General features: G+C 34.2%; 1 protein-coding gene across 4 annotated transcripts in view; it reads right to left on the bottom strand.

The window, feature by feature from the left end:
- The window catches only part of nbs (nibrin), a 285,502-nt gene that overhangs the window by 96,567 nt on the left and 164,418 nt on the right, over positions 1 to 24,517 (bottom strand). For 3 of the 4 annotated variants that reach the window (XM_090397995.1, XM_090397997.1, XM_090397998.1), the window contains 2 exons: positions 22,313 to 22,482; positions 2,777 to 2,920 (listed from right to left, as the gene is read on the bottom strand). In XM_090397995.1, the coding sequence (XP_090254121.1) occupies positions 2,777 to 2,920; positions 22,313 to 22,482 (314 nt within the window). The remainder of the gene's footprint in view (positions 1 to 2,776; positions 2,921 to 22,312; positions 22,483 to 24,517) is intronic. The other variant, XM_090397996.1, reaches the window with a different exon arrangement.

The following is a 24,517-nucleotide window of genomic DNA, read 5'->3' as shown; positions in this document are numbered from 1 at the left end:
GTATCACTCTCACTGCACGTGAGAATTGTCGATTTAAAATTCCCAAAATATTTTTTCTATTGCTATTTGTTCTTGCTCTTTTTATCAAGGACCAACTTTGGGCATCATATGTCAATGTAGGCAATATAACAGATCCTCCATTAGATTCCTTTTAAGAGAGAGATGGGCAAATCATCCTTCATTCGCTGGCTTAATCTCCAATAATTATTCCATGTTTTGGTTATTCTGGATTGTATTTCTAGGTTGTTAAAGGATATTATTAGTCTCATGTACATTCTGACATATGTTTAATGCTGATACAATCTCAGACAGGATTTGAATCATTTTTGTTTTTGTAAAATTCATTTGAAGTCCCACCAGTCTGTTTGTGTTGTTCAGTTCACAATTATCCCTGTCCATTCAGTAGTATTTTCTGAGAAGATGGAAATATCACCAAAGCAAAGATTACTTAGTTTCTTTCCTAAGGTGAGGATAGATACTCTTATTGAATTAATCAAGTTTTCTGAATATATGTTTAAGTGCAGCAGTAAAAAAAGTCTAAGGGCTATTAGGCCACCTTGTTCAACACATTTATTTCTTGAGAGAGTAGTCTCTATTTATACTTATTTTAGTAGAGCATCTGAAAGAACAGCATGGACTCAAATATTTTGTTATGTCAATACAAGCAACAATAGTGATTTGTTATATTCATTATATACTTCAATAATTTCATTTATTATTTGCAAGTGATCTGTTGTTTAAAAGTTTTTCCAAAATACTGCTTGCATGGAGGCAAGCAGGATTTAGGAAAATGCTTATAGCTGAGATGTTGGGATGAATTGAGATTCTGTTATGCTTATAGTTGAAGTTCTGTTTTGAATAATTCAGAAAAGAACAACTTTCAGTTACAGGAAACATGAATGATGGTCTATAATTATTTATATATGATTTATAATTTTCCTAGTGTAAAAGGTTTGGGATGAATTGTTTTGATTGTTGTGTTATATTACACTAGCTACTTAGGCTGAAGCAATTAAGAATATGAGATTAGTGTACTATCTTAAATTTCATGTATTTTTCTGCCAGTTTGACTATTTTTGTAGAATGAAGAACACAAGTTTCTGGAAGAAAAAACTCTGCTACCTGCATATGATACTGGCTACATTGGATAAAAAGATTATTTTTGATTTTGGCCATCGGTATCGAAGGGATTCCCTGATAATGACATTGTAGAGTTTCACCCCAAACAGATAACAATTCTCCAAAACCTTGCAGCAGGCAGGCTTAGGTGTTGGATGTTATTCATTTCTTTTTTACAGTATTACAACACGAAAAAAACAATAAATCATATAAAGATGTGATTGTCTACGTGGTCTACGTCTATCTCCTTTGTAGGAGATAGTACTTTTTAAATTAGCTAATCTTTCCAAACTTTATTTTGTCTAAATATATATAATTTTTTTAAAAAATAAGTTAGGAAATTTACCATTTATAGTTATCTTAGATTAGCTACTTAAGTGGAGCGCTTGTCAGAATTTAAATCTGTTAATGTTTAATTGTCATTCTGTACTCTTGTATCGATGATGCCTACGATATTTAGGCAAACATTCTATGCTAATAAATTTTTTCACGTGAGTTTTCTTCCGGTTTTGTAATTCTTTTCAATATGCAAACTCACGGTATTTCATAGTGAAATAAATTATTGTCACTTTGGCATACTGTTTGAAATGTAATGTAGCTTGTCTCTCTCTATATGTGTGTATACTCCAGATGATGACCTTAATGAAGGTTGAAATGATGGGAAATTAAAGTAATTATTTTTAACAAGGTTACAGTCTCCATAATTTACTAAAATAAATGCTGATCACTGTATAACATTATAGAAAAGGATAATGAAAGTAGCTGCTTCTGAAGTTGCTTAATATGGTGAGTATGAATTTACTGCATAATATGTGCTCATTGGTATTACTTTCTTTGAAAGTGAAGTTGCAATCAGGAAACTGACAATTTCAGCATTATTTTGTCCTCATATATAACCAGTGATTAGACAGATGTTTTATGGTTTGATCATATTAATAGATTTTAACTGTAAAAATAGAAAAATTGTTGTAGAAAAATGTTAAAAATTATAACAGTAAAAATTTTTACCAAAAGAAATAAGATACTGAAGAAATGTTCACTTAGAACCAGATTGCAACTTACTATGGAAGTAGAGTTAGATATGCAGAGTGTTATGCTGAATATGGATTCTGTACTGTTAACAAAAAACTAAGTTTTGATTTCATAAGTTAAGAAGAAAGAAAATAGATTTTTATCTGAAACAGCAAAAAACAGTCATATTATTATAGATGAACAAAAGAATATTGTAAGTGGATAGTTTCACAAAAAACAAAGTTTTATTTGGTGATATATCTACAATTTTTCTCACTACCAACTGTGGATCTATTTATGTAAGGAGATATCCAACGTAGACATATTCCCCCCCCCCTCAGGTTTGTGTAAAGCAAAATTTGACACCTTCTACAAAAATTACTCCTCATAATGGCAAATCACTGCACACCACTACTCATTCCGGTCCAGCTTCCCTTTGAGTTTTTGTCTCTTCAATTATCCAGAGCAGTTAAAACCTACGGTAGCAGCATTTCACTGCAGTTATTTGTTTTTTATTTCTCTGGACTAATCTTTGTTATTAAGAGAATGACAGTGATTCGAAATTTATAAAAATGATATTTAAAATACATAAATCTCATGAAAACATTAATTATGGAAAATTTTATGAATCAGCAATAATACTTACATTAACTGTTGTGGAAGAATTTAAATTAAGTGGAACTTTCCCAGCAGTATCTGTGCAACTAGATTTTATCCTTATCAAGGGATGATTTTCTTGCATAATAACATCTATACCTTTCTCATTTATATCATTTTCATTCTTGTTCTTCTGAATGAAAAATGTATTTCAGATAAATGAGAGATAATCTTTATTTTTAGTTTATTATTTTGATAACTATGTTTGGAAAAATACAAGGAAGAAAATATGTCCCTTAGAGGTAATTATTACACTACTCATATTCAAATCCAGACTTTGATTACAAAATATTATACTTTCTATATACTATATGATATTAGGATTTTTTTTTTTAAAGCAAATTACACTCACAAATGTTTTAAATCTGCAGCACAATGGTACCATAGATGGATTAAGGGCTAAATAATCAAGAAACTGTTCTAAATACTGTGAAACTCTAAAGGCACAAGTCTCCAATTAAGCAGGTTGGCAGTCTCATATTACATTATGAAATTCAACTCTACCTAAGAACCTTCACAAAGATATACACCATAGTAGGATTTAAACCCAGGCAATCTGCCGAAGAATTTACTCAAGTATTTTCATGAGTTTTTGCTTATTAGCTAATGATATTCTAACGAGGACTGAAACAATCATCCTAACTGGGAAATACTCTTTAAATCACTATAATGAAGGAAAGATGAAAAATAAACTGTCCTAATAGAATACCTCATAATAAGTTACTACCCTTGGTATGGAAGAAGATGTAAGCTGATAGCAAACCTGTTTGCTTCAACTTGATTTTGAAAAAGTCTATAGGTAGGGATTAACATTAAAAAAAGCTTTTCCACTGGGGTTACTCAAATTTCCATCTTCTATTCCTTTAGTTTCTTTAATGGCAAGGTGAAAGCTTTTATCATCCCTAGCTTATTAATTGAATTTGTCTTCAATTGTTCTTAACTTCTGCACCAAATACAAGTAATTTTTACTGGTAAAACTTCCCATATTTATTTCCACTATAGGAAATCTAGGATCTTCATTTACTTCACTGTTTTAATTTTTCATTAATTTTTCAATATTAAAATATAAAGTTTGAAAACTATGCCAGTAATTTTACAAATGGGACTCTGTCAAGGTATATGCATATCTTTCCCAGTTTGACGAAATGCTAACTGGACTTCCAGGTGGTGGATAACTTTCATCGTCCGGTGAAACAATACCACTCTGCTCATTAGAGATGTGGAGTGGCTATTGCCATGTTTAATCTACAGAACATGTCCAGTTTTTGTCCACACAATACATGTGTGAAGAAAGAGTAGGGACAGAAACCAGACAAGATTGTGCAAGGGGACAGTCTGAGTATAGCATGCAGGGAGCACAGTTGACACCACTCTTCGAATGGAGTCCAGGCACTTCCTATGTGGGAATCATGCTTACAAGTCCTTCTCCCTGTCCTGTAGATTTTCCTAATATTGCATAAAATGTTATATAGTCACTGCAAGTGATAAAATCTTCCACAAACACCAACACAAATATTTTAATTTTTTTTTAAATATCAAAATGCAACAATTTTTGTTGCATTTTGATAATCTGATTTTGTTGCAATCAACAAAAGTACATCCCCCCACCTCAAAAAAAATTCAACCAAATAAAATTGTGTGTGTGTATGTGTGTAAAACACTTCTACATTAACTTTACCAACATCCAGGTATCCAAACCAGATCTGTTAATCATGAGTAAACCTCAACTGGCATACTCTACAACTACAGTTTGTTTCAACTTTCCACATTACATCACGCAAGCTACTTTCCATAACAAGGGCAGAACGTGCTTTTGTCAAGGTCTAATATCCATGACTAAGGTTATCAGACTTCAGACTTGGAATCTGCTTCTATGATTTACTTGGACTAAAGATCTCCTTGTCCCATTTCGCAACCATACCTAGCTGCCTTTACTACCCTCCAAATTCTGATGACTATACTAACTTTTTTGATTCATTGATCTGTAAATTTATTAAACACAGTTTGATTACCCCAAAAGTGAGATAATTTTTCTTGGAGATTTCAATGTCCATAATTTACACCGACTCCCCTTCTTTAACTTCACAGACCAAGCAGGAAGAGAAGTGAAACTGTTTGCTATCAGTAAAGATCTAACACAAATTGTTCACCAACTTCTACCCAGATAATCCTCATCATTTACCAACACCTGGATCTTTTAACAAATTCTCCTTTCAAATACATCACAGATATTAGCTTTATTCTTGGCAATTCTAACTATAACCTTCCTGCTCCAATCATTTGCTCTGATCAAATAATTAAACTTATTCTTGCTGGAATGAATGCCTTTATTCTCCACTCTACTTTAAAATCCACTTCTATCCAAGCACTTGGTTCTCTAACAAATGTACCAAACAACTGAAGACCAAATTTCAGCCTACATTCAATGGTTCATGTTAAACACACTCAACTTACATTACAGTCCATAACAAATGCAGATGGGGAAAAAAAAAAAAAAAAAAAAACACTAAGTAGACTTAAATGCACTAAACTTACCTCTTATTCAAATGCCAGTTGAGCCTTCTGGTCCTGTTGCCAAGGTTGTTAGGCAAAACTTCTGATCAACCATGTTTCTAATTCTCTCTCATTCTGATGGTACAATGATAACATTTCCAAAGATAAGGCAAACCTCCTGGCATCAGTCTTTCCCTCTAACTCTTGTTTAGACGACCAAGGCAAATCTCCTCCCACTATTCCACAAAATATTTCCTGCTCTGGTGTTCAATAGAATAACATCAGAAAATTATCAACAGCCTTGAAACCATCACTTATCTGTCATACTCATTTGACATCTACCAAATGGTATGGAAGCAAGCCATTATCCAGCCTATCCTTAAAAAAAGGGAAATAAAAGTCACCCATCAAACTATTGCCTCATTACTCTAACTTCAATACCTTCAAAAGTGATGGAGGATCATCAACTCCCTGTGGATTTCATCATTCAACAGACCCCCACCCCAACACACTAACCTTACATTTGGACAATGGCTACTGAAGGATTTGGAAAACTCATGTGGTCCCTCTTGATATTTCCAGAGCATGTGATCATGCCTAGCATCAAGGTCTTCTGAACTAGCTATTATCTTATGGTCTCCTTCCCACCCCTTTGTGATTGAATTGCCAGTTTTCTGTGATCAGATTTTCTTATCAATGCTAAGGGCACTCCAGGATTCAATATTCTTGCCCACACTCTTACCCCTATACATCAATATGACTACAAATCCTAGGCATGGTTTTGCTGATGATAGTACTTTTTATTCCTCTTCTTTATTTAAGGAGGCTTGTAGTACTCAAATTCAAGCTTCAATACCTTCCATAATGAATGTCTTATTGATCTTTACCATCCTCAAGAAGGGATGAAAATAATTGAGTGAAATTTAATGCTATCAAAACACAGTTCTGTCTTATTACCCAGAAGAAAGATCATCCCACTTCAATCCGTCTTACTTTAGATAATGTTCCTGCATCCAATTTTCTCTTTTGGACTAACTTTCATATCTAGCTAATCAAAAAAAAAAAAAAAACCCATAACCCAAAAAATCTATAACCTCCTCAAACTCTAAGAACAAAGTGTGCATCAAGTTATGAACCTGGACATTCTGGCCTGGCAGAACATGCCATCTCCTTTAAACACCAGAGTTGGAAGAACACTAAAATTAAACTAAACTTTTACACAAGAGCAGATTTCTTATGGAACATACAAATTAGTATGGAGAGTTTTTCTGCAGTATAGATACAAGTGAAATTTATGGCAGGAAGAGGAGGAGGGGGGGGAAAAGAACTTGAGATTATCCATGGATGCTGACAATGTCATTAGAAAGCTTGACAGGTTCATGTTCTTCTCATGGCATGTGATCAGCATGCTGAATGGGCTACCATAAGATGTTGTTAATACATCTTTGGTGAATGTATTCAAGGAGGTGTCTAAGAGGAATTTAAGCAAAAGTGAATAAAAGAGCATTCCCCCCCTCCCCTGTCGACAAATCTTTCAACTCTTTGGAGCCATAATAATAATATAAGATAAACAGAAAATATTCTGAAGAGCAAGGAAGGGGGGTGATCTGAGATTGGAACAGGACACTTGGCTTAATCCATAATAAGATAATGAAGATTTATTTGTGTAGATCTGGAAAAGGCATTTGACAAGGTGCCAAGAGAGAAGTTATTCAAAATGCTACAGTTATATGGTATCAATGGAGCATTATATCAAGCAATACTTAGTCTTTAATTGAGTTGTAAGTCAGCAGTTAGAATTGAAGGAAGTACAGGAAGGTGGTTTAATGTTAAATCTGGTGTCAGACAAGGATGTACTTTATCCCCTCTGTTATTATCTATATAGATCACATTATGAAGGAAAGTGTTATTAAACCTGATATCAAAATTGGCTCTTTGCTTTATGCAGATGATGTTATACTTCTAAATAAATCCACGACAAGTCTGCAAAATTCCCTGATTAAAGTGAATAACTGTTATAATAGATATGGTATGAAGGTCAGCATTAAAAAGGCAAAGACAATGAAAATAGGCAGAAAAACTGAAAATATCAAATGCATTGTGAATGGAGAACCTATAGAACAAGTAAAACATTTTAGCTACTTAGGCACAATTTTATAGATGATGGTAAATTAAATATGGAAATAGACAATAGAATCAACAAAGCTGGTATAGTAGGAAGTCAGCTGAATAAATTTATATGGAATAAGAGAATTAATCAAAACACTAAAGTAGCTGTATACAAGGCAGTGTTCAAGCCAATTATAAGTTATGGATCTGAGAGCTGGGTCAGAAGTGAAACACTTGAGCAAAGACTAGAGACCGCAGATATGAGAGTCCTGAGAAAGATTAGGGGCATGAACAGATGGCATCAATGGCAATATCATATTAAAAATGAGGATATTAGTAAAGAACTTGACATTGTCAGCATCCAGGAATGCGTCAGCAGAGCTAATCTCAGGTGGTATGGTCACTTAAACAGAATGGGAAAGGAAAGATTAGCAAAACAAGTGTTCTCTGCCAGGTTGGCAGGAAAAAGATCCAGAGGAAGACCAAGATATAGGTGGATTAATACAGTAAAAAGTGCCTTAGAAGATAGAAATAAGATCTGATAATGTTGGAGTCTTGATAGGTAACAGACTGATTTAGAGGAAAGTTGTAGATAGGAAGTTAGTAATGATGTAATTTTTCATGTAGTACTACATCCTATACACCCCTTGAGGGTATATATCAGGAATTTGATGATGATGATGAGATTTATTTGTGTGTATAGCTCCACTAAAGGTATAATGGTGAAAAAGCAGAGGAAATGATCCACTGAAGAAAGTATTTCATGTAAAAAAAAGTATCTGTTCTTGCTGGAAACATAAACAACAGAGTAGGGTATGACTATAAACCTACAGAAATGTTCTGGAAAAATTCAGAGAAAAAGGAATGGCTAATAATAATAGGTACTTGTTAGATTCCTGTTCAGGTCAAGGACTAGTCATCACTAATGTCATGTTCCAACATATAGATGTGCATAAATTTACTGGAGAGAACAAATAAGAAGTGATCACCATTTCATTTTTGGCAGGATAAAAATGATTATCATACTGAAAAGAAAAACAATCTTTTTGTACATATTTATATATAGAAAATTAATTTAATTTAGTACACCATGAGGGAGAGAGAGGGTGAAGGAAAGAATAAACATTCATACAGTGTTTATTAAGGTTTGTGTGTGCTTTTACAAAGTTTATTTTACATATTATTATAATGAAGCTGATATAGGGCCGAAGTGTATGATTACAATAAAGGACTTTGAAATGAGGGATTTTGTGAGATGCAGTTTATATGCAACATATTTACTACCAAAAAGTGATAGATTTGTAAGTAGTGTCAGAAGTGTTATAAAAGTGGATGTCACAAGTATTCATGTCAAAAAGTGAAACAGTGGTGTAAAATCTCTCGTGATAAATTTTATTGATTAAATTTGAGGTCAATTTTACAGAGGTTTCTGAACATATAGAAAATTAGAAAATATAATGTAATAAAATGAATGTTACACTTCTACTGTTAAAATGCATAATTTAATGTACATTAGAGTATATGTACAACATAAAGTAAGGGATTAACCCAGATTATAACGATGATGAAGTAAAAAGAAAAGTTCGCAAGGTCTTGCGAATATAGAAATATGAGTCCAAGAACGGAGGGAGCCGAAGTGATGTCATCGTGCTGGTAGGTAATCCTGGAAACTACACTGTGGAGAACAAAGGATTAGCGACAATATATAAGGGGCCTAAGACTCTCTCTCTCTCTCTCTTGGATCTCGGTTTTTGTCATCTCCAGATTTTGGTTCCAGGTATGTGACCCCAGGTGTGAGGGGGAAGAGGAGAGGCCATAATTTTGATGAATTTCCTGTGGATGTAAAGATGTGCTACGAGAGCATGTTTACCCATTAGACATTGCGGTGACTTCAGCAGTTCCATTCAAGTTCCTGATGGAAAATCAACCTAAGCTCTCATGGAAAACTTCTACAGCAGAACCACCAGGATCGTAAACAACAGCCAGTACACAGGAAGAAGAAGATACAACGTCAAGCTAAACTAGCTGAGATTTGTCCAAGTTGCTTGAACTGCATTTGTAAAAGTCAATGTAAGTAAGCACAATTTTGTTAATGTCTTAAAAGCTTACAACTGAGAATTGTGTGTGTGTGTGCTTACAGGAAGTTGTTAGTATTTAGTTAGCTAATAAGTTTTGGTAATGAAAGGGAAGACATATGTTAACCTATATATGTAGTGAATGAAGTTTAGCTATGTGTAACTTTATACAGCAGCTACATGTCTAAATTAGATAACTAAGCATTATGACAGGGTTAACTAAGTGTTGTGTGTATAATGTTCAGTTGTATATTTTGTCTACTGTGCATGTAAAAGGGTTTAGAGAGATAATTTCTCCCATTTGTTTGTGCATTGTACTATTTTACTAGGTTAAAAATAAAATGTTTTGTTTGTGTAACTATCTTGCCTGATCTATTGACAATGCACAAAAAATTAGCGAACCTGCAAGCTTGTTTGATTAAGATTTGCCACGACTAGCTATAAGAAATTGTGTATGTTAAGTCCGCTCTTGCCTACGTTCCATACTTAAATTCTCAAGCTATATATACAATTTAGAATAGCGCAGTTGTTAAACCAATTTTTCAAAATTCGTGGATAGACTAATAACAAAGGTCATTCACTAGCAGTGTGAACACAAAGAAGATTATAAGAGATTGATAGCGAGATCTATATTAAGCTGATTATAGTTACAACTGAATAAAGTATAAGAAGTGAGTTAGGCCTAAGGTGCACGTGTAAGAGAATAACAAAGGCGCAGTTGGTAGAAAAAACCATCTTATATATAACTTAACATAAATAATAAAGAATATTTTTACAGTGGCATAATGAATGTTTGGGAAGGGGGGGGGCATGAAAATATGAGTGCTGTAGAAAATGAATGAATGAAGGTGAATGAAATGTAAGTGATAAAAGTGGGAGTTTAGCAAAAAAAAAAGGTAATACAAAAGTGAAAGATGAAGAGAATAGTAAGGTGGCTTTAACAAGAGAAACAACAGGCATATACAGTCTTTCACAGAACGATGCATAAGCTAGAATGACTGGAGAGGCATCTGGCAATTGTTACAGCAGAGAACAATAAGAAGGAAGAGGCAAAAAGGAAGTAAGAAGGCATGTATAATACTGTATTAGTTATTCCATGATTAGGAGTATGTTGGATGAGTGTATGATGAAATTGTTATTTCCTGGTGTGAAGATTAAAGGAAAGTGAAAGATATAATTTTGGCAATAATGAATGATTTAAAATGTGAAATGTATAGAATGCAACAGTAGAGTTTAAGACTACTGCCAACGTATGATAAGGGTGAATTAAGAAGAATAACCACAGCAAGTGAGTCAATCTGTAGGCCTGTATAGGAGAAACTGCACGAAGTTTCTGGATGCATAAAGTCAATCTAATAAACAAAAAAAACTTGTGTATGATGGAACTGATGGAATGTACTTGAATTTGTTTGGAATTAGTGGCTGAAGAAAGTTTTGCTCACTGAGAGAATGGAAGTGCAAAATCAGGGAAAATAATAAATACTTTCTATATGAAGGAAGTAGGAGAGCATGTACACACACATCTTTGTGGTAACTATGAGAATAAAAACAATCAAGGAATGCCAAATGAGTTTCTAAAGGTCTCAATCTGAATGGATTACTAAATACTGTCAGACCCAAATGGATATTGTAATTCATGTATACTAATACCAAAAGGATCAGAAACAAAGGAGAAAAGTTTTTGGGATTGGTTATCTTGGCCAAAAATATAGGCATAAATGACACTGTTAATGGAGGAAGAGACTGTAGGGAAAGAATGCAAAGAATATGTATTTTCCAGGAAGAGAGAAAAAATCAGAGGAAAATACTGCTCATGGAAGTAGTAGAAGCATTACCCTACCCCCCCCTCAAGGTTTATAGCAGAATGTTGCTGCCATAGGTTGTGGGGGGGAAGGAAGAATCATGGAGACAGACTGGAAGATGAAAGGGTATGTGAGGGAAGGAGGGAGGGAGGGAGGGAGAGAGAGAGAGGGGGGGGATGGAAAGAAATGGAATTCATACAACTACTGTGAGAGATAATTACCTAAAACAGCATATGATGGATGAGATTAAGAGTTTGAGAATGGTTAATCCCGTAACAGCATAAGAAAATTTATTCATAACCATAAACAGTCTTAAGCTAAGAGGTAGCTAAGCAAGTGAAATTTGCAAGAAGAAATATATGTCTAGAACTAATAAAACTGATGATTATAACCAACTTCAAAGGCAATTAAATGCAGTAGCATAGCATAAGAAGCTGTAAGGGAATGATGTTAGCAGTGCATGGGAAAAGGACAAGGACACCTCAGGAAAGCAGTATCAGAATGCACATAAGGGTCAAAAGGATGATATGATGTGACAGTGATTGGTATGAAAACACAGGCAGATGAACTAGAGATGTTCCAGATTTTAAGAAATTTCAATGTGAATATATCATAGGTTTGAATGGGTTATCAGCCTGCATTTAGAAGAAAATGCAAGGGAAACTGCAGTGTCCCTTACCAGGACTGAAAGTCTGAGCACAAGCATCATCTCCCAAGGAAAGTAGAAAGTGAGCAAGATAGTTCTTGCTATGTAAAGGAGGTTCCAAGAAGTTACAAATTACAGTCCACTATGTGGCAAGTAAAAGGAAGAATGACTTCGGAAGGATAACTTTAGTGGGTGCTGATGGTATTGAGGTGACAAAATCAGATGTAATAGTGAAGTTACTGAGTGATCACTTTTCAACAGTCTACCACACAAGTGAGGATATCTCTGTACCTGTAGCAATAACTAATGTGAGAATTGAAGTTAAGAAATCAGAGGTATTTAATATATTGCAAAATTTAAATGCAAACACTGCTGTAGGTTTAGATGGAATATCAGCTCGGGTGTTGTGTGAATGTGCAAAGGAATTGTCAACCCCTCTTACTTCGATATTTAACTTAAGTTTGAACTCTGGTATGGTCCCCAGGGAGTGGAAGTTAGGCAAAGTGGTTCCTTTGCATAAAGGTGGCTCTAAAACCACAGTAGTTAATTACAGACCAATCACCATCTCAGGAGTAGTGGTAAAAGTATTGGAAAAGTTGGTTAAAGACAAAATTCAAGAATGGGTGGATTAGGATATGATACTCTATAGAGGCCAACATGGTTTTGTTAAAGGTAGATCTTGCCTTAGCAATCTATTAACGTTTTATAATAGAATGACATCTGAGTTGGACAAAGGAACTGGCTACACAGTGGTACTTCTGGATTTTGCTAAGGCCTTTGACAGGATACCCCCATGGAACACTGTTACACAAATTGGAGCAGATGGGAATGGATACTAAATTGGTGATATGGATAGGAGAATGGTGTATGGTGGAGCCGAGTCCATGATGAGGCAGGTGACCAGTGGTGTGCCTCAGGGCTCTGTGCTTGGGCCACTGTTGTTTAATTTGTATATAAATGATATAGGAAATGGCTTAAAGGGAGATATTGAGTTGTTTGCTGATGATGCAAAGTTGGGTATCACAATAACAAATCAAGCTGATGTTGAAAGTTTGCAGGATTTAAATAAGCTGGTAGAATGGGCAAAAGGTAATGGATATCAGTTCAATGTGGAAAAGTGTAAAGTTATGCATTTTGGGATTAAAAGATTACCAGCTGTGTTCATTGATGGAACAGTACTCCAAGAGATTGATGAGGTTAGGGACTTAGGGGGTGTTGGTAGATAGGGAGATGAAGTTCAGGGGACACATTGCTAAGGTGGCCAAGATTGCACATAGGATTACTTGGTTGTTGAGGAACACACTGACATCCAGAGATAAAGAGGTTATTATTCCCCTTTATAAAGTGCTGATACTTCCACATTTGGATTACTGTGCTCAGGTCTGGTCACCTGGATTCCTTGGAGATGAGGAGGCTGTGGAGAGGGTTCAGAGAAGAGTGACTAAGTTGGTGAGTGATGTAAAAAGCTCCCTACATTGATAGATTGAGAGCTTGTGGATTGCAGAGGTTGGTTGATAGGTGGAGAAGAGGAGATATGATAGAAACATTTAAATTACTGAAAGGTTTTTATAGGATTGATGCAGGGGAAATGTTTCAGCTGTGTGATAGTGATGGAAGAACAAGCGGTCATCCCTGGAAATTAAAGAAGAGTCTGGTTGACAAGGGTATGAGAAAAAGGTTTTTTTGCCTAGAGGGTGGTGAATGAGTGGAATTCATTGCCTGACTTAGTTGTGAGTTCTTCGTCTGTAAATGAATTCAAGAAGAGATATGACAGATATTGTTTTGCTAATTTGGGTCTCCCACGATGAGTCTACTGACTCCATGGAGATACCCGTAATAATAATAATAGTCTATTATTAATAATAATAATAGACCACTTAGAATGAGACAGAGAGCATGATTCTTGAATTGATAAATAGAAGCTAGTGACATTAATAAAATGGCAGTTGATGGACAGACATCAAATAGTAGCATGTGGTGGAGATGAATCAAAGAAAACGCAAGTGACCAGTGGTGTGCCACAGGGCAGTATACTGTAATCCCTTGATTAATGAGCCCCCGATTAGTGTGTTTTTTTTAATCAATACCCAAATTCGATTATTGCACCTCTAAAATTCGATTAGTGCACCTATATACATCTTAAAAATAAATGTTACAGATTTTAAAAATTTTCTATCTATACATTTTTATGGCTAACTATTTTAAAAAATTACTCACCAGAATGAAATAATTTAGTTACCGATTTAAAACATTTTACAAAGTTATTTTTAATGACATACTACACTACTTCCATGTACACTATATATACTATGTTCAAAATTTTTACCACCAAAATTTATGTTGTCTGCTATAGTATGCCCACAGATTCGAGGCCCTTCAATACTTCTGCGCATGTCACAAAAAGGAGAATCTTCCGATAATAGGGTAGTCAACCCGTCTTCTGGGATGAGTTGTTTATTATTACACATCGGAAAATTAACTTCTCTTTTATGATCATTGTAGTTTTTAAAGTGGTAACTATTTTGCTTGTATAACAGTTGGGAAATTTTATCTATAGAGCACGTGATTTCGCATGTTGACGACCAATTCGTACGTCCTTAATTTCTTTCTCCCCTTCAATGATAACATCCGAAAGTTAATTAAATCTCATTCTGAAGAATTGAGTGATTCCGACCTGCTAAATTTAGATGAACAGTGGGAAGATCACAAAGAATATGAAGAAAATTTAACCACTGATAGTCAGCCAAAAGAGATTTCACAGAAACAATTTGAAAATATTTTTTGTACAATCGAAGTTTTTAAACAGCAATGCTGAGAGGCTGACCCTGATGAAGAGAGAAGCAGTAAAATTTTCAGAAGAGTAGAAGAGGCAATAGGGCCATACTGTCGTTGTATGAAAAAAAAAAAGAAACAAAATGCCCACCAAACTACATTAGCTCAATTCTTTGTTAAGAAGTAGAATAATAATATTTATATTCTGAATATGTTTTCTTGTCTTTCAGGTTCATGGTTTTCCTTTAACTAGGCTCTGAGACATACCTTAATTCTTTTCTTATATAAAAAAATTAAGGTTCAAAAAAGAAATTTGAGGAACGAATTATATTTTTTCCCATAGGTTATTATATTCGATTAGTGCGTTTTCGATTAATGCGCCTGTTTTAAAGAACACATTAGGCGCACTAATTGAGGGATTGCTGTACTTGGACCGTTACATTTTAATTTGTATGTTCATAATATAGGGAGTGATTAGATAGAAAATAGCCAGTTGTTTGAAGATGAAGAAACTGTTTTGCTTCATCTTCAATTAATAGTTAATAAAAGTGATGCCGCAGAATGATTTATGAATAATTATTATTATTACGGGCGTCTCCAAGGAGTCCTTAGACTCATCGAGAGAGGCCCTAAAAATCATGTTCATCACAATAATTCGACATTCACACAGTATCTATCATACCTTGCCTTGAACTCATTCACTGTCAGAGCACCCACAACAGACTCTGGCAGCTTATTCCACTCATTCACCACTCTAAAAGTAAAAAACCCAGCTCTAACACCCTTACTAACCACACTCTTGCACCAGCTTCCACGGATGTCCCCTAGTCTTCCCACCACCAGTCCGGTTCTCAAAAATATCCTCTGAATTAATCCTATAGAAACCCTTCAGCAATTTTAATGTCTCAATCATATCCCCTTTTCCGTCTATCAATCAACCAATTTCTGTAACCCACAAATCTTCAACCTGTTTTCATAAGGTTCATTCCATAGACCTGCTATCATCTTGGTCACTCGCCTCTGGATGCTCTCAACCTCCTCCCCATCAAGAAGAAACCTAGGTGACCATATCTGGGCACAGTAATCAAGATGGGGTCTTATCAAGGCTCGATACAGAGGAACAATAACTTACTTATCTCTGCTCGTCAAAGTATTCTTCAGCATCCAAGTGATTTGATGAGCTTATTTAGCCACTTTTGCGATGTGCCCCCTAACCTTCAACTCCCTATTCACCAACACTCTCAAGTCCCTGGCCTCATCAATCTCCTGGAGTACAGTTCCACCAATGTGATATACTGCTGCTAATCTTTTCACCCCAAAATGCATAACTTTACATTTTGCCACATTAAATTGACATCCATTCTCCTTAGCCCATACCTCCAATCTATCCAAATCATCCTGCAAAATTTTGACATCTTCTGCATTCACTATTGCCCTACCCAACTTAGCATCATCAGTGAACAAATGAACCGTTCCTCTCAGATCCTTTCCTATATCAGTAATGAACAAATTAAACAGCAGTGGTCCAAGAACAGAACCCTGCGGCACACCACTAGTCACAGGCCATCTTTTGGACTCTACTCCTAAGTAAACTACTCTCTGGTATCTCTCCATCAACCACCCGCCTATCCATCTCACCAACCCTATATCCATTCCCATATATTGCAGTTTACGGATTAGACTTCCATGTGGTATCCTGTCAAAGGCCTTAGTCAGCTCCAGCAGTATCACTGTAAACCCATTATCCTTATCGAGTTCAGCCGTCACTGTGTTATAAAACCTGAGCAAGTTACCAAGGCATGATCTACCCTTCACAAAACTATGCTGTCCCCCATACAGTATCTCATTTTCATCAATCCATTCCTGTATTTTATCCTTGACTACTTTCTCCAAGACCTTGACAATGACTCCTGATATGCTGATTGGTCGATAATTTGTAACAGCAGTCTTGGATCCTCCTTTATGCAGTGGAACTATTTTCCCCTCTTTCCACGTGGCAGTTTATGTAATTATGGTTATACACTTTTGAATGAACAGATTACAAGCTGATGAAACTAGACTGTAAGTAATTGATGGCTAAAGATTTGGAGAGTGATGATAGACAAATTTTTGAAGTTTAGACAGAATACTGAAAAAGTGAGCAAAACAATTTTAATGAGAAAAATGACAGACACTGAGGAAATAATGGTTAGTGTGGGCCTCCTGCAATGAGTATTTGGATTCCATGGCAATTCATGTGAAGTAATAATGTAAAATCTCTTGTGATTCGTTAATCATTGAGTTCGATTTTACAGAGGTTTCCAAACACATATAAAATAAAATTTTTGTGCTAATTAAATAAATGTAATAAATTTTCTGTAAAATGCATAAAATAATTTCCATTAAGTTGTATGTAAAACAGAAAAGAGGGGATTAACAGAGATTAGAATGATGACTAAGCAAAAACAAATGTTCGCAAGGTCTTGTGAACATAAAAATATGCACCCATGATAGACACACACAAGCAGAGGGAGCCGAAGTGACATCATCATTCTGATGGGTAATTCTGGCAACTATAATGTAGTAATAAAGGATTAGAGAAGATACAGAAGAGGACTGAGACGGACCAAGGGAGTTCTCGATTTTTAGGCTCTCAGAAGTTTTTTCCTTCCTGGAGGATGGAGTTTCAAGTGTGTGCGTGGAGGCAAGGCCGTTTTTCAATGAAATTCCTGTTTGGATGCATGGTCGTGCTAGGAGAGTGCGACTACCTGCGGTCATAATGGAGACTTCGGCATTCCTTTCCAGTTACTGATGGGAAATCGCAGCGGCAGTACCAATGGAATAATTGCTCTGATCCTGTCTGGCAATTTCCGGAGCGAGAACTGCCACATCGTCCTAGCAACAATCGTAACCAATGATGAAGATGTATCTGAAGTTAAGTTCAATTGACAGGACTGTGACTGTAAAAAAAAAAAAGTTACTGTAAGTAAGCACAATTCTGTCAATGTTTTGTAAAGGTAAAATTGGAATTAGTGTGTGTGTAATGAGGGTGCTTACTAGTGAAATGTTAAATAATGGGTTATGGTTACAAAAGGGTATATTGATTGTAAATTTGTACATATAATGGAAGGAATTAAGTTTAGTTGTAACTTAGGGAATAATTTCATACTTAAAATAGATAGGTTAGCATTGTGGGGAATAAGTAATTGTTATGTGCAAAGTTCTAAATTGTATGTTGTAGCTACTGTGTACTTGAATAGGCTGAGAGAGACTTCCTCTCCCCTAGATGTGTGTGTATTGTACTTTCTTACTAGCTTAAAATAAAATGTTTTGTTTGTTTAACTACCTTGCCTGATCAATTGCCAATGCACTATCTCTAAAAAACTAGCAAACCTGCATGCACTTTAGATTGAGAATCGCCACGACTAGCTATAGGAATTTATGTGTATTAACTATAATCTTGCCTATGTTCCTTACCTTAATTCTCAAACTACATATAATTCAATTAGAATGGAGCAGTTGTTAATCAAATACATTTTTCTTGATTGATTATTGCGAGAATTCGTAACCTGTATATCATAGATAGGCTGATAACTTAAAGTCTGTTTGCTGGCAATGGGAACAGGGAATAAGATTAAGTAGGATTAATAGTGAGATATATGTTAAGCAGACTAAAGTTAATTAAGAGTAAAGTAGCATAGAGTTAGCAAAGACATAGGGTGCTGGGAACACAGCACGTATAAGGCTAATAAAGGTACAGCTGAATTTAAGATACAAGTCAATAAGGAAAAGGAATTTTACAATGCTGCAGATGACAACCATAAATTATTACAATAATAAAAGAAAAATAAAAGGCAAAGAAAAAAATAAATTTTAAAAGGAATCAAAGTCAAGTAACTTTCAAAGGTGAACTGTAGACTCAAATATACAAACGTAACTGGAGAAAAAGTGAAGGAGTAGCCTGACAAACACCAAACCTTACAGTGTCAAAATCTGAACAAATACTGACTGACCTAGCTAGGAACACATTTGATAAGAATGTCTGCAAAAACAGAAAAAATTACTCCATCACAAACAGAGAAAGTTAAAGAAGTCAATGAACAGAAAAGAATCATATAAGAAATTTCTGGCAAGAAATTCAGCATACACTATTACTAAACAAACGAAGTCATCGGAAGAATAATAAAATATGACAAAATGTTCTTGGATACAAAAATAATGATTCAAATTTATACTGTGCGTTAATAGCCTTAAATTAGTTTTAAGATCAACAAAATTATAACAAAAACAGCTGCACAACATTCAGAAGCCTCAATAAAATGCTGCAAGCTAAAAGACACAATCTATGAAAAAGCATCTTTCCATTATAATGATCCAATAGCAAGGCTTATGCTAAAAACACTTAATACAATGCATACTTCTGAATGCAATAGTCTGGAAAAAATGCATCTCAACAGGCACCAGCTGCTCTTCATTGTTTGTTTTTCTAATATTTGTTCTTTGTACATTAGTCCTAATGATGCGATAAAATATCAATATATTTTATTGCATAAATATGTAATAAATTATATTGATATGGCAAAATTATAAATATGGCAAAACACAGATATATAATTCATTATGCTAAATTATGGAGACAACTACCACACACAAAAGTAATAATTTCAATTTAATATAAACCAAAATAATCACCTGGCATTTCAAACTTTCATATCAAGGTTCTAATCTGGAGTGTGTGTATGTATGTATACACACACACACAGTAAAACCCCTGTTTTTACGTTCCCGCAATTTACGTTTTCCTGCCATTTACGTCATTTTCTGTTGGTCCCGTCTTAAGGCCTATTCTCACGATGTATTGTTTTCCCATGATTTGCATTTTTTTCTCAGTGGCAATAGCGATTTTCGAATCGATTTCAGCGGAAATCTGCGCATTTCTGTTCTCAGGTGGCGTTGCTTTCGGCTGTAGTTTCATTTCTGCCATCACAGTGATTTACGCACATGCAGCAGTACTGTAGTGATGAGCAATAGTGTGATTTTTCAATCACAGTACGAATTGATATTGCAGAATTTCTGCAACGTAATTTAGCATGTGAAAGTTGCTTTCAAGTTGCAGTGGTGGATTATCCATGTTAGTAACATGGAGAAAAAAGACAGAAAATGTATTTCGGTAGAAGAAAAAGATGGCAATTCTGCAACGTGTAAATTGGCATGCCAGAACACGTGTGCATTTAGCATAAGATCTTGGACTCTCCATGTCCACTTTGAACACGATAGTAAAAAAACAGGTCAAGTATTGAACTCAATGCAAAGCAATCTGGCGCTAAGTCAAAAAAAAAAAAAAAACGAAAAGCAAAAACAATGAACAATTAAAGATTTTTTTAAATAGATAAATGTAAGTACATTGTAAATTCATTTATTTTCAGTTATTAAATTTTGTAATCTAGTATGTAGACTCACATAATAGCAGTAAGTTATCTTTTAGCCTTTTTTTAATGTTTTTTTGCATTTCCTGCTATTTGCACTTTTTTCCATCAGTCCCCTGAAAAGTCTAAAAAAGGGGTTTTACTGTATATATATTTGTATGCAGATTGACTCGGTTTATGAACATGTTCAATAATTTTAATGACTTAAACCACTGAGATAATTAAGAATAAAAGTTTAATATGGACACAACTAGTTTCGTTGGTAAGCCAACTTCATCAGGTGTCAAAGTACAAAGATATATTACAAAAAAGACTGATAGAAACATCTTGATAGCTCTGTTGTTGTTAGTGTGTAATGTTTCTGTCAGTCTTTTTTGTATATATCTTTGTACTTTGACACCTGATGAACTTGGCTTACCAACGAAAGTAGTGTCCGTATTCAACTTTTATTCTCAATTATCTCGGTGGTTTAAGTCATTAAAATTATTGAACATATATATATATATACACATATACAGGTATCACTTGATTAATGCGATTAATTAATCCCTCGATGTTACCGCTTATACCAAAATCGCATTAATCAAATATAATAATCAATGGTAAAATTACAATTCGTCCATGATCAATTACTGTGCTAATAATTTGTTTTATATGGTATTCTTTTAAGAAAGATAAAAAATGAATGCAAAGTACATGTTTAATAAATACTTGTTACTGCCATTTTTTTATCAAAAAAAACTATCAAGGGTCCTTTGAACAGTTTTAGTTTTTTTCTTATCAGAATAAATTCTATGATAACAAGCAAAATAACTCTCCAGCACAGCTGCGTGGGAGGAATGACGTCATCATGCTGACGCCTTGAGGCTTTCATGTTTTTGCATGGTAAATTTAAAGGCGCATTAATTAAAAATCTTGCCACGTATATCAAGGGATTGTCGCAATCAATTTTGCTGGGTTAATCAAATCCTGCGTTAAGCAAGGGATACCTGTATATAAAGGGGCAAGCTACATTACAATACACACAGTGAGCTAAAGTCACATTTATTTGGTCAACTGTTAACATTACTTGCCTGACATATGGTTTAAAAAAAACAAAAAAAAACTACATATATTTAACCAATATAAGGTAAGTTACAGGTACCCTGGATTTGGTATATTTCACAGCAAGCTGGGGAGGGGTGGAGGTCCAGGTCCTTGGAAGAGTTGAATATATCTTTTTTAATTTTGTAGGTGGTTTAAAAGTAGCATTAAGGTTGTAATAGTGTAGCATCCTATTTATTTTATCTGATATCCCTTCAACATATAGAATAGCTATGGTTTTACTGCAATCTATATTATTTCCATTTTTTGGTGTAGTTTTGTGAAGAATTTTATTGATGGTGTTTTGTTATAGCAATCTTTTATGTTGCTCTCACCAACAAAAGGTTATTTGCAAACCTATAGTACATTTTGTACTGTGGGTGAGCTAAGGATCCCCCCCCCCATTTTTTTTTTTTTTTTTTTTTTATCAATTTTAAGTATTTTAGCAATTTTTTTTGTATTTTTAATTTATTTTTTACATAGTTCAGAAAGCCTGCTCTAGACACCAAACATAAAACTTTTTCAAGACACTTAAGGCCTCCAATAAGTGGAGCAGTGGTCTCACACTAGGCGATGAAATTCAACTCCCACATTCTTCCCATCTTCAACTGTTTCTAAACATATTGCTAATAATTTGTAATTCTTGCATAAGAGCTTTCATTAGAGCAAACTGTTACAGATATTTTTGAAGGCATTAATGACTCCAAGTTTTTGTGAAGAGTGGTAATAAGACCTTGCATGTATGCATTGGCTGGTATATGTAGGTTTGCAGCAGACAGTGAAGGATAGACTGTCTGAGGGGAAAGCATGATGAATGTATCCAAAAGGACATACGTTTTGGTTTTTCATTTCAATGGTAAATTGTATGTGCAAATGGTAAATTGTATATGAAGTCAAAACATCGGATGATTATTATGGTTTACCATAAGTTGAGGTTATTACTCTTACACAGTAGTTGTCTTCATAATTTGTCATACTGAATGCTGATGACCATGTAACTATGAAAGAAAGAATACAGATAAATAATTAATGGGAGTATAGTAATTTTTTGATGTGAGAATAAGTTGCATTTTTTAAGTTTTTTAAAATATGTTCTGTTATCAATACATAAACACTTAAACAAAATTTAACATCTCTTACTATATGATTTTCATCTGAATTCATTTTTCTAAACTCAGAATCCAAATTTAGCAAATGGTTTGTTGACTTAATGAACTGAATTTCTTCTGATTCTTCAGCAACAGGATGGAATTTTTTGCATGAACTAATGGTAGAAACATGTTGCTGATTTACTGGATTAACTACTGGTTCTGCAGAAGAAACAAAAATACATTCAGAAATAGTAATGGCCACACTGAAATTATATGGACAGTCATTCCTAAAAGCAATTAAAAGTTGTAGAAATAGTCATAAGATTGTGCATGTAGATTTATTACTGAGGCAAGTTAAACAACTATGTTTTAACAATAAGATTGATGATTACAGTCCAACTGACTAATCCAATAACTTGCAATTATCATCAGTTGCATCAGTCTTGGGACTGGTAGCTCAGCAGCAATTTCCTCCATTCTGCTCTGTCACTGGCTTTCTTCTTAATCTCCTGGTAACTCCTCAAACTCGTGCTTTCTTTGACGTGGTCAACAAAGCTTTTTCCTTGGTCTGCATCTTCTTCTTTTCCCCTCTATTTTTTTTGCCTTCAGTTATTCTTTTCATAAGTCCATCATGCCAAAGTACATGTCCATACCATCTATCCCTTCTAATTTTGATTGATCTAATTAGACTTCTTGTTTCGCTCATCTCTCTCAGGACTTGTTCACTTGATTTTTTTTTTCTGTCCGCTATATTTTGTTCATGCAGCGGCAGCACCACATTTCAAAAGCCTCCAATGTTCTTATGTCTTCTCTGCCTAGAATCCAGGTTTCACATCCATACAGTGCAATGCTTCATATCAATATCTTTATTAATATTTTTTTTTCGATTGCAGGTTGAGGTTTCATGTTAAAATGCTTTTCATATCAGAGAATTGGGCTTTTGCATTGTTTATTCTTGATCTTATTTCTTCTCTTGTTCTGCCATCTTCTGTTATTAGACTTCCTAAGTATTTAAAGCTTTTTACTTGTTTTATTCGTTTCCTGCTGATGTCTATATGCTCTATATTGATAGGGGTTTTGTCTATAACAAGGATTTTAGTCTTATCTGTGTTGATTTTCATTTTATATTTGTCAAGGTTATTATTTAATAATTCTAATATTGTTTTTAACGTTCTTCTGTTTTCTGCTACAAGGGCTATGTCATCAGCAAATCTTATATACATGACTTGCTCACCATTTATCTTTATGCTGCTATTTATTTTATCTTTAGTTTCCTGAATGGCATTTTCAATATATAAATTAAATAAAAGTGGTGAAAGTATACATCCTTGTCTTACTCCACTCCTTATATTTATTATTTTCTCCTTATCATTGATTTTAATCATTCCATTTTGATTTTTATAAATTTGATAAATTATTTTCCTATCCCTCAAGTCTATGCTGATATTGGTTAGACAATTTAGGAGTATTTGCTGGTTTACTTTATTAAATGGTTTCTTTATATCAAGGAAACAAATGTAAATATTTTTACTAAGGTCTTCTCTCTATTATTGTTCTTAAATAGAGTATTGCCTCTCTTGTTCCTTTATTCTTTCTGAATCCAAATTGGTCTTCATCCAGTAGACAATCTATTTTTGAATAAATTCTATTTTGAATAATTTTTAGCAGAATTTTGCTAACATGTGGGATTAAAGCTATTGTTCAAAATTAGCTGCATTTATTAATATTATTCTTTTTTGGTATTGGTATTACAGTTGATTTCATGAACTCCTTTGGTTTCTTGTCTATCATAGATTTAGGATATTAATTGATAGAGTAAGGGTTTTTGTCTCATCACCTAGATATTGTAGTACTTCTATAGGAATATCATGTACACCCGTACTTTTTCCCTTACTAATTTTGGATAGTGCTTTATCAAATTCTTCCCACATTATTGGGTATCCTAGATTAGCTTCATTTTGATTTTCTATGCTAATATCAACATTTGTTTGTCGCCATTATAAAGATTTTCAAGATAATTCTTCCATTCCATTAATATATCCTTAGATTCTATGAGTAATTTTATGAGAAAGTCAATTTGTTAATTTCTTTATAGGCTCTCTCTATGTTTTCTTTTTTTAAATAATTCATCTATGTTATTACATTGTTCTTCTAGGTATTCTTTTTTGGCTTGTCTACATTTTCTTGTAATTTAATTTTTAAGATATTTGTATTTCTTAAAACACATCTTCTTCATTAACAGCATTTTTATATT

The sequence above is a fragment of the Typopeltis vanoorti genome, chromosome 9, assembly GCF_054136105.1.
Source record: "Typopeltis vanoorti isolate ZY-2024b chromosome 9, IOZ_Tvanoo_1.0, whole genome shotgun sequence".
In the NCBI taxonomy this organism is placed as follows: Eukaryota; Metazoa; Arthropoda; class Arachnida; order Uropygi; family Thelyphonidae; genus Typopeltis; species Typopeltis vanoorti.
Note: the sequence above shows the minus strand (reverse complement) of the source record. Positions and strands in the feature narration are given on the sequence as shown.